We start from the raw sequence: 12950 nt of genomic DNA, 5'->3' as shown, positions 1-12950 counted from the left end.
CATCCTTCTGAATCTGCTTAGTGTATTGATCTCCCTCAACGATTTATACCCTACACGGTGCCCTCCAATACTAAATTGGTGATCCCTTGATGCCTCAGAACATGTCCTACCAACTGATCCCTTCCTGTAGTCAAGTTGCCGGCCGCTGTGGCCGAGCGGTTCTAGGTGCTTCAGTACGGAAAAACCGCGACTGCCATAGTCGCAGGTTCGAATCCTGCATCGGGCATGAATTTGTGTGATGTCCTTAGGTTAGTTAGATATAAATAGGTCTAAGTTCTATGGGACTGACGACCTGAGATGTTAAGTCCCATAATGCTCAGAGCCATTTGGACCATTTTTTCTAGTCAAGTTGTGCCACAAATTTCTCCTCTCCCTAATTCTGTGCAATACCTCCTCATTAGTTATGTGATCCACCTATCTAATCTTCACCACTCTTCTGTGGCACCACTTTTCGAAGGAATCTATTCTCTTCTTTTCCGAACTATTTATTGGCCATGTTTCACTTCCATACATGGCTACACTCCATACAAATACTTTCAGAAACGACACTCTGACACTCAAATCTATACTCGATGTTAACAAATTTCTCTTCTTCAGAAACACTTTCCTTTCCATTATAAGACTAAATTTTATATCCTCTCAACTTCGATCATCATCACTTATTTTGCTCCCCAAATAGCGAAACTCATCTAATACTTTAAGTGTCTCAATTTCCTAATCCAATTCCCATAGCATCACTCGACTTAATTCGACTACTTTCCGTTATCCTCGTCTTGCTTTTGTTGATATTCATCTTTTTATTTTTTCTCCATGGATTTTAATTCCTACCTCAAATTTTTCTTTTGTTTCCTTTACTGCTTGCTCAATATACAGATAGAATGAGATCGGGGATAGGCCCAACTACTGCTTTCCTTTCGTGCCCTTTGACTCTTATAACTTCCATCTGGTTTCTGTACAAATTATAAATAGCCTTTCGCTCCCTGTATTTAACCCTGCCACCTTCAGAATTTCAAAGAGAGTATACCAGTCAACATTATCAAAAGATTTCTCTATCTCTACAAATGCAGGAAATGTAGGTTTGCCTTACCTTAATCTATCTTCTAAGATCAGTCTTAGGTATTGCCTCACGTGTTCCAACATTTTTACGGAATCCAAACTGATCTTCCCCGCCTGGTGTGACTGAGCGGTTCTAGGCGCTTTAGTCCGGAACCGCGCGACTGCTACGCTCACCGGTTCCAATCCTACCTCGGGCGTGGATGTGTGTAATTTCCTTAGCTTAGTTAGGTTTATGTAGTTCTACGTTCTAGGGGACTGATGACTTCAGATGTTAAGTCCCATAGTGCTCAGAGCCATTTGGACCATTTTTCTAATCTTCCCCGCGGTTGTCTTCTACCAGTTTCTCCATTCGTCTATAAAGAAATCGCGTTAGCATTTTGCAGCCGTGACTAATTAAACTGATCGTTAGATAATTTTCACATCTGTCAACACCTGCGTTCTTTGGGATTGGAATTCTTATATTCTTCATGAAGTCAGACAGTATTTTGCCTGTCTCATACATCTTGCTCACCAGACGGTAGAGTTTTGTCAGGGGTGGCTTTCCCAAGGCTGTCAGTAGCTCTAATGGAATGTTGTATATTCCCGGCGCCTTGTTTCTACTTAAGTCTTCCAGTGCTCTGTCAAACTCTTCACGCAGTAGCATGTCTCCCATTTCATCTTCTATTACATCCTCTTCTATTTGCATAATATTGTCCCCAAGAACATCGCTTTGTATAGACCTTCTGTATACTCATTCCAACTTTCTGCTTTCCCTTCTTTGCTTAGAACTGGGTTTCCATCTGAGCTTTTGATATTCATACAAGTGGATCTCTTTTCTCCATAGGTCTCTTTAACTTTTCTGTAGGCAGTATCTATCTTACTCCTAGTGCGATATGCCTCTACATCCTTACATTTGTCCTCTGTCCATCCCTGATCAGTCATTTTGCACTTCCTGTCGATCTCATTATTGAGACATTTCTATTCCTTTTTGCCCGCGTCATATACTGCACTTTTATATTTTCTTCTTTAATCAATTACTTTCAATATTTATTCTGTTACCCATATATTTCTATTAGCTCTCGTCTTTTAACCTGCTCGATCTTCTACTGCTTCCTCTATTTCATCCCTCAAAGATACCCGTTATTCTTCTACTGTATTTCTTTCCCAACTTCCTGTCAATCTTTCCCTAATGCTCTCCGTAAAACTCTCTACAACCTCTGGTTGAAAATGATTCAAATGGGTCTGAGCACTATGGGACCTAACTTCTGAAGTCATCAGTCCCTTGAACTTTGAACTACTTAAACCTAACTAACCTAAGGACATCACACACATCCATGCCCGAGGCAGGATTCGAACCTGCGACCGTAGCGGTCGCGCGATTCCAGACTGTAGCACCCAGAATACAACCTCTTGTTTTGTCAGTTTATGCAGGTCCCATCTCCTTAAATTCCTACCTTTTTGCAGTTTCGTCAGTTTTAATCTACAGTTTATAATTAATGTAGACGACTATTGTGGTCAGAGTCCACGTCTGCCCCCGGGAATGTCTTACATTTTAAAACCTGGGTCCTAAATCTCTGTCTAACCATTATATAATCTATATGAATTCTTCCATTGTCTCCAGGCCTCTTCCATGTATACAGCGTTCATTCATGGTTCTTGAAACAAATGTTAGCTATGATTAAGTTATGCTCTGTGAAAAATTCTACGAGGTGGCTTCCTCTTTCATTCCTTACTCCCATTCGATTTTCACCTACTACGTTCCCTTTTCTTCCTTTTCCTACTATCGAATTATAGTTACCCATTACTAATAAGTTTTCATCTCCCTTCACTAACTGAATAATTTCTTTTATCTCATCATACATTTCATCAATCTCTTCGTCATCTGCGGAACTAGTTGGCATATAAACTTGTACTACTGTGGTAGGCGTGGGCTTCGTGTCTATCTTGGCCACAATAAAGCGTTCACTATGCTGTTCGTAGTAGCTTACCCGCACTGCTATTTCTTTATTCATTATCAAACCTACTCCTACGTTACCCGTATTTAAATTTGTATTTATAACCCTGTATTCACCTAACCAGATTCTTGTTTCTCCTGCCACCGAACTTCACTAATTCCCACTGTATCAAAATTTAACCTATTCATTTCCGTTTTTAATTTTTCTTACCCACCTGCCCGATTTAGGGATCTGACATTCCACGCTCCGATCCATAGAACGCTAATTTTCTTTCTCCTGATAACGACGTCCTCCTGAGTAGTCTCCGACCGGAGATCCGAATGGGGGACTATTTTACCTCCGCAATATTTTACTCAGGAGGACACCATTATCATTTAACCATATAGTAATACTGCATGCCCTCGGGAAAAATAACGTCTGTAGTTTCCCCTTTCTTTCAGCCGTTTGCTGTACCAGCACAGCAAGGCTGTTTTGGTTAGTGTTACAAAGCAAGATCAGTCAATCGTCCAGATTGTTGCCCCTGCAACAACTGAAAAGGCTGCTGCCTCTCTTCAGGAAACACACGTTTGTCTGGCCTGTCAACAAATACCCCTCCGTTGTGGTTGCACCTATGGTGCGGCTATCTGTGTTGCTGAGGAACGCCAGCCTCCCCACCAATGGCAAGGTCCATGGTTCATGGGCGGAGGGTAACAAACCTACGTGCTCTAAATTCGTCTCGTGTTTTCAAAGAAGACACCACGTCTAAAAGTTAAAAAAAGGCATTTTCAAAAACTTAGCTAGATAAGTATCCATGCCTGGTACAATCGCACATGTTGAAACTAGAGATTTGTAAATTTTGTACCCTTTCCATTGCGGCTTTTAAAAGAGGAATGTTTCGTGCTTTTGACATAAACGCTCGGTATGGTTATAAACACTTTCATGAAGATGCTCGAGGCCATGAAAAGAGCAGGAAACATCTCGAATCTACAAGTAAGGCCAAAAGCTTATAAATGAAAAAGAATAACTTGAACATCTTGGCCACTGGAATCATAGAGGTTACAAATACCAACAGAAAAAAACTGAAATTGATTCTTGACACTATAACATTTTGTAGCACTCATGACATATATGTTACAGGAAATGATTCAAGCAAAGGAAATTTTTAAAATTTGCTTTTGAGTAGAGCAAGTAGAGGAAGTATGGGCGATAAAATGTTGGAGGATCATTTGCAAAACCATAATGAAAAACCAAAATACACGTCACACACAGTTCAAATCAATTTTAATGACTGTGTGTGGTTCTGAGCTACAACACGAGATTGTTAATGATCCTTTTCATCATTGGTTGTTGAAAAAGTTGATATCTGTAAGAAGGAACCACTGTCGGTGGGAGTACGATTTGCATACGAGAAATTCAACCTTACAGTAAATGAATAATTTTTGTGGTTTTGAAGAGCCTACTACATTGGATGTCGAGGAAAATTTTTCATTTGTTTTAAAGTTTGTTGAGAATTAAGGCTTTGATCAGAAATACTTGGTGATTTAGGGATTGAGGACTGTTCGACTAAAATGACAGGCTGTCCAACTAGATTTCAGGCTAGGAGTAGAGGAAAACATCCTTCAGATGTTTTTTTTTCCCACTGCGGATCACACAGACTAAACTTTGTCGTAATTAGCTTAACAGTGTACAGGATATTTGTAATACTGTTAGAACAACAAAAGAAATTATCACGTTCCATCGAGGAAGACTTTTAAATGGGACATCAGTACCTATCATTTCGTGTGTCTGCGAAACTAGGTGATCACGGAAATGTACATCAGTCAGGGCATTAAAAGGAAATTCCTTGTCAATAAAGGATCGTCTCAATCGCCTTGAAAATAATAGTGAAAACAATCGAGACACTAGTTCACGAGCCATCCAAGTAGATAGCGCAACACTATCAACTACGACATCTGGAAAAATAAGGAGTGCCTGAAAAAACCAAGCTCCGTGATATACTTGCAGTAACTATAATTCGCCCAGAAGTACAGAGACTGCCCGACAACTTCCGCTGTAAATTAATCCTTCGGCACACTGCGTAGGGTGAAGAAGTGGCTGAGAAGTACTACTTGCGAGGACCGTCTGTAAGCTTGTGGCTTCTTAGTGTTCACAGGAAAAGAGGGATAGACCCTAATTTCGAGGACAAAATGATTGCCTTGTTCAGCAAGAAGAAAATAAGTTTATGGCTTTATTTTTCAGATAAATGTTAGTGTCACATCATAAACGAAGCTAGCCATAAACATTTCTTTGCAGTTTGGTTTTTATATCAATACCAGTGTTAAATAATCTGACGTGTTCATTTTTGGCTTGTTTTCTGTATTAAATTATAAGGACTTTGTTCCTAGATTTACGGTGCTAAATTTTCACAGGTTTCATCGAAGTAGTTAATGAGCTTTCGTGGTAGTACTACTGGACAAAAACTGAAGCACGCAAAATTATACAATGGAAGAACAGTGGACACAAACACAGAGAAACACTCTGAAATTATATACATTTATTTAGCAGTAAATTACCAACAAATAATAATTTGAATAGATTACAACGCTTTTCAAATGACAGTGACGTAGACACCGAACGAACGGCGTAGCCTGTGAACAAACAGCCTCCACGACGTTGCTGATCGCTGCCTTCTCAGAATACATCAACAAACGTCGGGCACCGGCAAAATCTAGAACATACATATATTTAAAAAATTACAAAACGTACAACATAAATTGATAATTATGTAGCCAATCCTGGGGTAAAAATCAAATTAAATTAAATGGGTTTAAGAACCAGCAATAAAACTTAATGTTCACTAAAACCGGTACGGCCAGGACTTACTACCAGGAGCGTGAAAGGAAATTTTTAATAGGAAATACACTTTCTTTTAAGGTAGAATTTTAACGCTTACAAGTTCTGTAAAAGGAATTACGGCTCAACGTTTAAAAGGTATTGCGTCAATAAAAACACAATAAAATTTAAACAGTCAAAGTTCTACTCTTAAAACAACCAACGTTAAATCAACATAAGCCCAGATAAATTCAGCAACTTCAAAGCCCAGGCACACACCTGAAAATTCAAAGCAAAAATGAACCTCTTGTCCTAATGCTCTTGAAAAAATTATTATGTACAAACGGGACACTCACATACACTGATGTGTTGCTTTGTTTTCGATCAGCAAAATACCTCGTGAAGCATCCACAGTATGCGACTAATTTCGGGGGTGGCTGACAGCTCTGTCTGGTGTTTATGGTCATCGTCGTGCAGGACTTGTATTAATAGACCTTGTGCGGCAGCCATCGACTGTGACTTCCACGGTTACTCCGCTACTAGGTGCACTTCGTCGGTCAAAGAAGGACAATACGCATCCATCTTCGAGAGCACAACTGCGCAACCCACCGCAGGATGTTACCTCAAAACGCCACAACGACAGACACGCCGGTTCAGGCACTACTCGTCCGGTGTCACATCGCAGATAGGACCTGGAGTCTTTAGTCGGGCCTTGAGCGCTCCTTTATTTCGCAGAGTTGCGACTCTGTTGCCTCTTAGCGAGGTGGCATGGTAGCGCGGCCGCAAACACTGCCCGACATCTCTGACATTCGACCACGGACCGCCTGATTAAAAATAACTTACTATTCTTCTTTATAGAGTATGCATACCATTTCCTAGTATTTTAGTAACAGGACAAAGTTCTTAATAGGATCGGAACTGAAACTTTTTGTGTGACTTTATACAAGCTAACATTCGTCCTTCAAAACATTGATAATACTCCATACCATCGAGGTCTAGACCCATGTAAACTATCGTATAGGGACCCTTGATTCCTACCAGAACTCTAGCAGTCACTGACGTAGATGGGGATTACGTAACTGGGTGAATGTATGAGTGATTTATGACATAGTGTATCAGTCGCCTTATGTGTACTGTATTATAATGTAGCCTATTTTGTATAATTAAACTAGAGGTTTCGCCACGGCTTTGCCATCTTATGTGTTCTACACAATATTTCCCAGAGGTAATGGTGATCTGTTATGTGATGATGGACTTAATTTGGAAATTATTAGTGTTTCAAAAAGTGCTGTACTGATGACACGAACTTGATTTTTGTCTGATATCGCTTTTTTATTTTACCTCCTCCCTGTCTCTGTTTCCATCCTGCTCTTTTCTCTCTCTCTCTCTCTCTCTCTCTCTTCTCCCCACTTAATAACCATCTCCTCTTTCCACTCTCTGTCCATCCCTCCTCACACTTTTGTCTACCTCCTCCCACCCCTACCTGTGACTAACTTCCCGTCACCCTCTCACTGTACATCTCCTTTTACCCCTCTCTCTCTGGGTTCGTCCGCTTCTCGCTTATCCCTCTGCCCATCTCCTTCATGCCCTCTCTGTGATTTCCACCATCTCCTCTTCCACACTTTCTCTCTCCTCCGCATCCACTCTTTGTCTTTCTCTTCCTCCCCTTGTCTCTATTCCTACCCTCTTTTCTACTATCTCTCTAACCATCACCTCCAACCTCCCTCTCTCTCTATCCATTCAGGCGATGGTACTCAAGACAACATGAATCTCTTTGTTGGGAACTTACATCTTTATTGCTAGAAAAACTGTTTGTTGACCTTCATAAGCGAGCTGTTCTGCTAAGCAGGTCGATCGGGCATCTGATCATGTTCCTACACAATAACACTGCCATGCAGAACAGCCTGTACGCTAGGAGCTGGAACACTCACGTTTTTCAAATGGTTCAAATGGCTCTGAGCACTATGGGACTCAACTGCTGTGGTTATTAGTCCCCTAGAACTTAGAACTACTTAGACCTAACTAACCTAAGGACATCACACACATTCATGCCCGAGGCCGGATTCGAACCTGCGACCGTAGCAGTCGCACGGTTCCGGACTGCGCGCCTAGAACCGCGAGACCATCGCGGACGGCACTCACGTTTTTGCCCATATCTCAGCTTCTATTTTAGCTAAGAAGTTAAAAACCCCACAGTGCTGTTACTTGTGAGCTGAGTGTTTCTGCTCCAGATACGTTTGAAATCGATACTGAGGTTTGACACGAAATCCTCAATATACACAAATACACTTTGACTTATATGCAGTACATGAAGAACATTATAATCAAGTGTACCAACAGGAAAAGTTCGGTAATGTTGGTGATAATCCATCCCGAAAGACCGAGCGAGGTGGCGCAGTGGTTAGACACTGGACTCGCATTCGGGAGGACGAGTACGACGGTTCAATCCCGCGTCCGGCCATCCTGATTTAGGTTTCCGTGATTTCCCTACATTACTCCAGGCAAATGCCGGGATGGTTCCTATCAAAGGGCACGGCCGACTTCCTTCCCCGTCCTTCCCTAATCCGATGAGACCGATGACCTCGCTGTCTGGTCTCCTTCCGGAAAACAACCAACCATCCGGAAAAATCTTCTGGTGTTGCAGGAGGCGGACATCGCCATCGCATCGATGACGATAACGTCGGAACGGGAGCGCGTGATCGACTTCAGCAAGCCGTTCATGTCGCTGGGCATCAGCATCATGATCAAGAAGCCGGTGAAGCAGAAGCCGGGCGTGTTCAGCTTCCTGAACCCGCTGAGCAAGGAGATCTGGGTGTGCGTCATCTTCTCGTACGTGGGCGTCAGCATCGTGCTGTTCATCGTGTCGCGCTTCTCGCCGTACGAGTGGCGGCTGCTGCAGCCGGGCTCCGAGGAGGCGGCGGGGCTGGCCGTGGTGAGCGTCCCGATGCCGGCGGCGTGCGGCGCGCTGGGGCTGGCCGCCGTGGGGGACGCGGGCGGGGGCGGCGCCGCCGCGGCCGGCTGCGGCACGCTCGTCAACGACTTCAGCATCCTCAACAGCCTCTGGTTCGCGCTGGGCGCGCTCATGCGGCAAGGCTGCGACGTGTCGCCCAGGTGCAGCGCCGCCTAACCAACTACGCATCACCTATTTAGCTTATACGAACACATAAACTGCACGCTGACACCCCACGGTTGGCCACCCATCTATTAATCAGTTTATTACACAACTAGTTTCAATCATAACCAGACCATATCCACGTAAATTTTGACGTCGTAATCTGATGTTTGACAGCCCATGACCGCTAGCAAGCAACATGTTGCCGACAACATTTTCATGAAACCCCCTGGCTGATTAAAACTGTGTGCCGGACCGAGACTCCAACTCAGGAACTTTGCCTTTCGCGGGCAAGTGTGAGGACGGAGCTTGAGCTGTGCTTGGGTAGCTCAGTTGGTAGAGCACTTGCCCGCGGAAGGCAAAGGTCCCGAGTTCGAGTCTCGGTCCGGCAGACAGTTTTAATCTGCCAGGGAGTTTCATATCAGCGCACACTCCGCTGCAGAGTGAAAATCTCATTCTAGAAACATCACCCAGGCTGTGGCTAAGCCATGTCTCAGCAATATCCTTTCTTTCAGGAGTGCTAGTTCTGCAGGGTTCGCAGGAGAGCTTCTGTAACGATTAGAAGGTAGGAGACGAGATACTGGCAGACGTAAAGCTGTGAGGACGGGGCGTGAATCGTGCTTGGGTAGCTCAGTTGGTAGAGCACTTGCCCCCGAAAGGCAAAGGTCCGGCACACAGTTTTATGCTACCAGGAAGTTCCATGCCAGCGCACACTTCCCTGCAGAGTGAAAATCTCATTCTGGAAACATATTTATGCTTGCTATTATTGGCTGTCACATATCTGATCAAGATGTCACAACACCACTGACGATAGCAGGTATATGAGTGAAATTGATAATGTACTAAACTCATTAATAAGCTGTGTGCAACCATGGTGTTGCAACAATTTATGTCTCCTATGAATCAGCACCTCCTTAAAATAAAGAGCAGGCTATTTCTGTGACTGTTAAACATTTACACTGTAGCAAAGAAAGGTGGCGCCAAGGAGGAATTATCCGAATGTGTCGAACATTTGTAGATGTGACGTTCATGTACAGACAAAAAAAATGACAACAATTTCAGAAAAAACTGACTGATTTAGTCAAGAGAAAATGCTTCACAAACTGAGCAAGTCAATAACGTGCTGGTCTACTTCTGGCCCTTTTCCGAGCAGTTATTTGGCTTAGCATTGATTAAAATGTCGTTGAATGTCCTCCTGACAGATATCGTGCCCGATTCTGTCCAACTGGCGCGTTAGATCGTCAAAATCCTGAGCTGGATGGAGCGCCTTCCGCAACACTTACAACGTTCTCAGTTAGGGAGAAATCCGGTGACCTCGCTTGTCAAGGTATGGCGTCACAAGGACAAAGAGAAATATCAGGATCTCTCGCCGTGTGCGAGTGGCCATTATCTTGCTGAAATGTAGGCAAAACATGGATTTCCATGAAGGGAAACCAAACGGAGCGTGGAATTTGGTCGACATACCGCTATGCCACGGGTGACAACCAAAGAGATTCTGCTATGAAAAGAAATTGCTCCCAAGATGACTGACCACTCTTGGTCCTCTAGCAGTATGGCTGACGACAGTCCGATTGGTATCTCACCGGTGATTGTGGCATCTTCAGACATGCCTTTGGCCTGAAATCTCATTGATATGTGTACAATTGTCTTCGTTAATGAGTCCAGTTTCAAATTGACCCCAAATGACCAGTAAAGACACGTCTGGAGACGCCCAGGACCTCATTGTGATACCAACCTAACTTACTTTCACCATAAAGGCTGTCAACCAGGAGCTATCACTTGATAACAGGGCCATTTTTGGTTGTTATCCAAGACTCACTTATAGCATAGCGGCACGTCGACGATATTCTGCGCCCCGTTTTGTTGCTCTTAATTGAAAACCAACCCGTGCTACATTTGAGCAGGATAATGACTTTCCGTTCCCAGCGAGACTTTCTGCTGCTTGTCTTAGGACTTGTCTAACCCTACCTCGGCCACCACGCTCCCTTGGTTTCTCCCCAATCGAGAAAGCTTGGAGCATATCGGCAGTATCCTCGATCAAACTCTGGATTTTGATGTTCTAACGCTCCAATTGGACAGGTTTTGGTACAACATCTCTCAGGAGAACATCCAACAACTCTATTTATCAGTGCCAAGCCCAATAACTACTTCTATAAGAGCCAGAGGTGGGCCCACGCGTTATTTACTTGCTCAAATTGTGAAAATCTTTTTCTTGAATAAATCATCCAATATTCTGAAATCGTACTCATTTGTTTATATGTATATTTCATGTACCGATTTCCATCCCATTCGGATAATTCCTTCGTGGTGTGTGTCTTTTTCTTTTCTTTTTTCTTGGAGTGTTCATAATAAAAATCTAGGAATTATTGTATTTGCTCGTGAAAACGAGCGCGCTGTGTGTATGTGTGTATGTAACATCTCTCCTACACCACTGCATTGATTTCAACCAAATTTGGTACAGATCCTACTAAACATCGGTCCTGGGGTCCTGCAGTTGCTGTAGGGGTGGGATGTGGGATAAGGGGATCGGTAACCCCTGACGCAGTGTCTTACTTGCACAACATGTGTGCTATGCAGGTAGTAGTGCGTTTGGGGAGAACTGAGCAGGTAAATAGAGGGGGAAAGAGAGGGAGGAGGATACGGACAGTGGCAGGGAGGAGGGTGAGATGGAATGAGAGAGGTAGCAGTAGGAGGTGAACTGAGAGGGCGAGAGCGAGACAGAGTGGAAAGAAGAAATGGACAGACAGAGAGAGCGGGGAGAAGAAGAATTTTTTAAATTGACTTTTACTTTCCCACTTGAAAATCGTTGACGCTTTTTTTTAAAAAGAGCGGCAATATTTACATTAAAGCTCTGATTCGTAGGCTTCAATGATGTGTCCTACGGAGCACTTAGGTACTAATATTACCAATCGCAAAGACTAATTACGAAAGTGTACTGATAAATATTGCCTCTTTGTGTCTTTCGGTTTAGAATTCAGTATCATTAACACTGTAACACATCGATTATCTAGTAATTGTATTTAAAGCAACGTAGAATCGTCGCGTTTTTGTTGGCGGAAGGTATTTCTCCGTTGTAGCGTCATAGAAAACTGACCAGAGGCTCGGTGATGAAGAGACCAAAACGATGTTATAAATGCGTAATAATGTGGTGCATGACATTAGCATGATACTTCATAGGCATGCCTACAACGCCACTTATTAAAGTCGCAGATTCGTCAGGAGGTAAAAAGTGATGTTTCCAAACGGCAACACTGCTGACCTAATTGAAAACTGCTGTGTGTCTATTCACTTATCTATGGACCGTTTGTAATGGACGTTTTAATGAAACAGAGTGCGTTCCACGTAGTAAATTATTCGCATCCGGTCACTCGTAATGTCGACAGATGTACTGCTCGTTAGTCATCACTAGTGTGGAACATTGTTCACGGTATTTCAACTAAGACATGATCACCGTCACCATCGACGCTATCAAAGTTACATTTACTATTACTACTGTCACTATCTCTGTTATTACTAATTGACAAACACAGCTTTCAGAGAAATCCTCTTACGAGAATGAACGAGAAACAGATGAAATAAAAGTTGCAATAGATTCTTGTGCAACCTCTGGTGGTGGAATTTTATGAAAACTGACCTAAATGTTGTATCCAATGTTAGACGTCTGCCACATATTCTTCTTATTTACGGTGAATAAACGTCTGAACTTGTGAGTGAAGTCTCACTGTCCATTCTTCGAGACACATAAATTACATAGCCAACAAGTTTCGTAACCGGAGACACGCATTGAGTCACTTGTCAGGCAGGAATCACATCAACAGGTACAATCAGGAGACCATTCTTGTTACTTCAGTAAGTTTGCGTGGTAATTTCCGGAAAGTTTTCCTGTGTTCACAGACTCTAAGACCAGATGCAGATGACCGAGCGAGATAGCGCAGTGGTTAGCACACTGGCTCGCATACGGGTAGACGACGGTTAAGTCCCGTGTCTGGCCATCCCGATTGAGGTTTTACGTGATATTCCTAAATCGCTCCTGGCAAATACCGGGATGATCTATTTGA

At 43.1% G+C, this 12950-nt stretch overlaps 1 protein-coding gene and 1 non-coding gene across 3 annotated transcripts in view; both read left to right on the top strand.

Moving 5' to 3' along the window:
* Nucleotides 1-12950, top strand: part of LOC126267265 (glutamate receptor 1-like) — a 1125091-nt gene that overhangs the window by 1033525 nt on the left and 78616 nt on the right. For both annotated transcript variants that reach the window (XM_049972331.1, XM_049972330.1), the window contains exon 13: nt 8425-8891. In XM_049972331.1, coding sequence (XP_049828288.1) covers nt 8425-8891 — 467 coding nt within the window. The remainder of the gene's footprint in view (nt 1-8424; nt 8892-12950) is intronic.
* Nucleotides 9210-9284, top strand: Trnap-cgg (transfer RNA proline (anticodon CGG)). The gene has a single exon. It is a non-coding gene; the product is annotated as a tRNA-Pro (tRNA).

This window comes from Schistocerca gregaria, chromosome 4, assembly GCF_023897955.1.
Source record: "Schistocerca gregaria isolate iqSchGreg1 chromosome 4, iqSchGreg1.2, whole genome shotgun sequence".
NCBI lineage: Eukaryota > Metazoa > Arthropoda > Insecta > Orthoptera > Acrididae > Schistocerca > Schistocerca gregaria.
The sequence above is the reverse complement of the archived record's forward strand: the minus strand, read 5'-3'. Positions and strand labels throughout refer to the sequence as shown.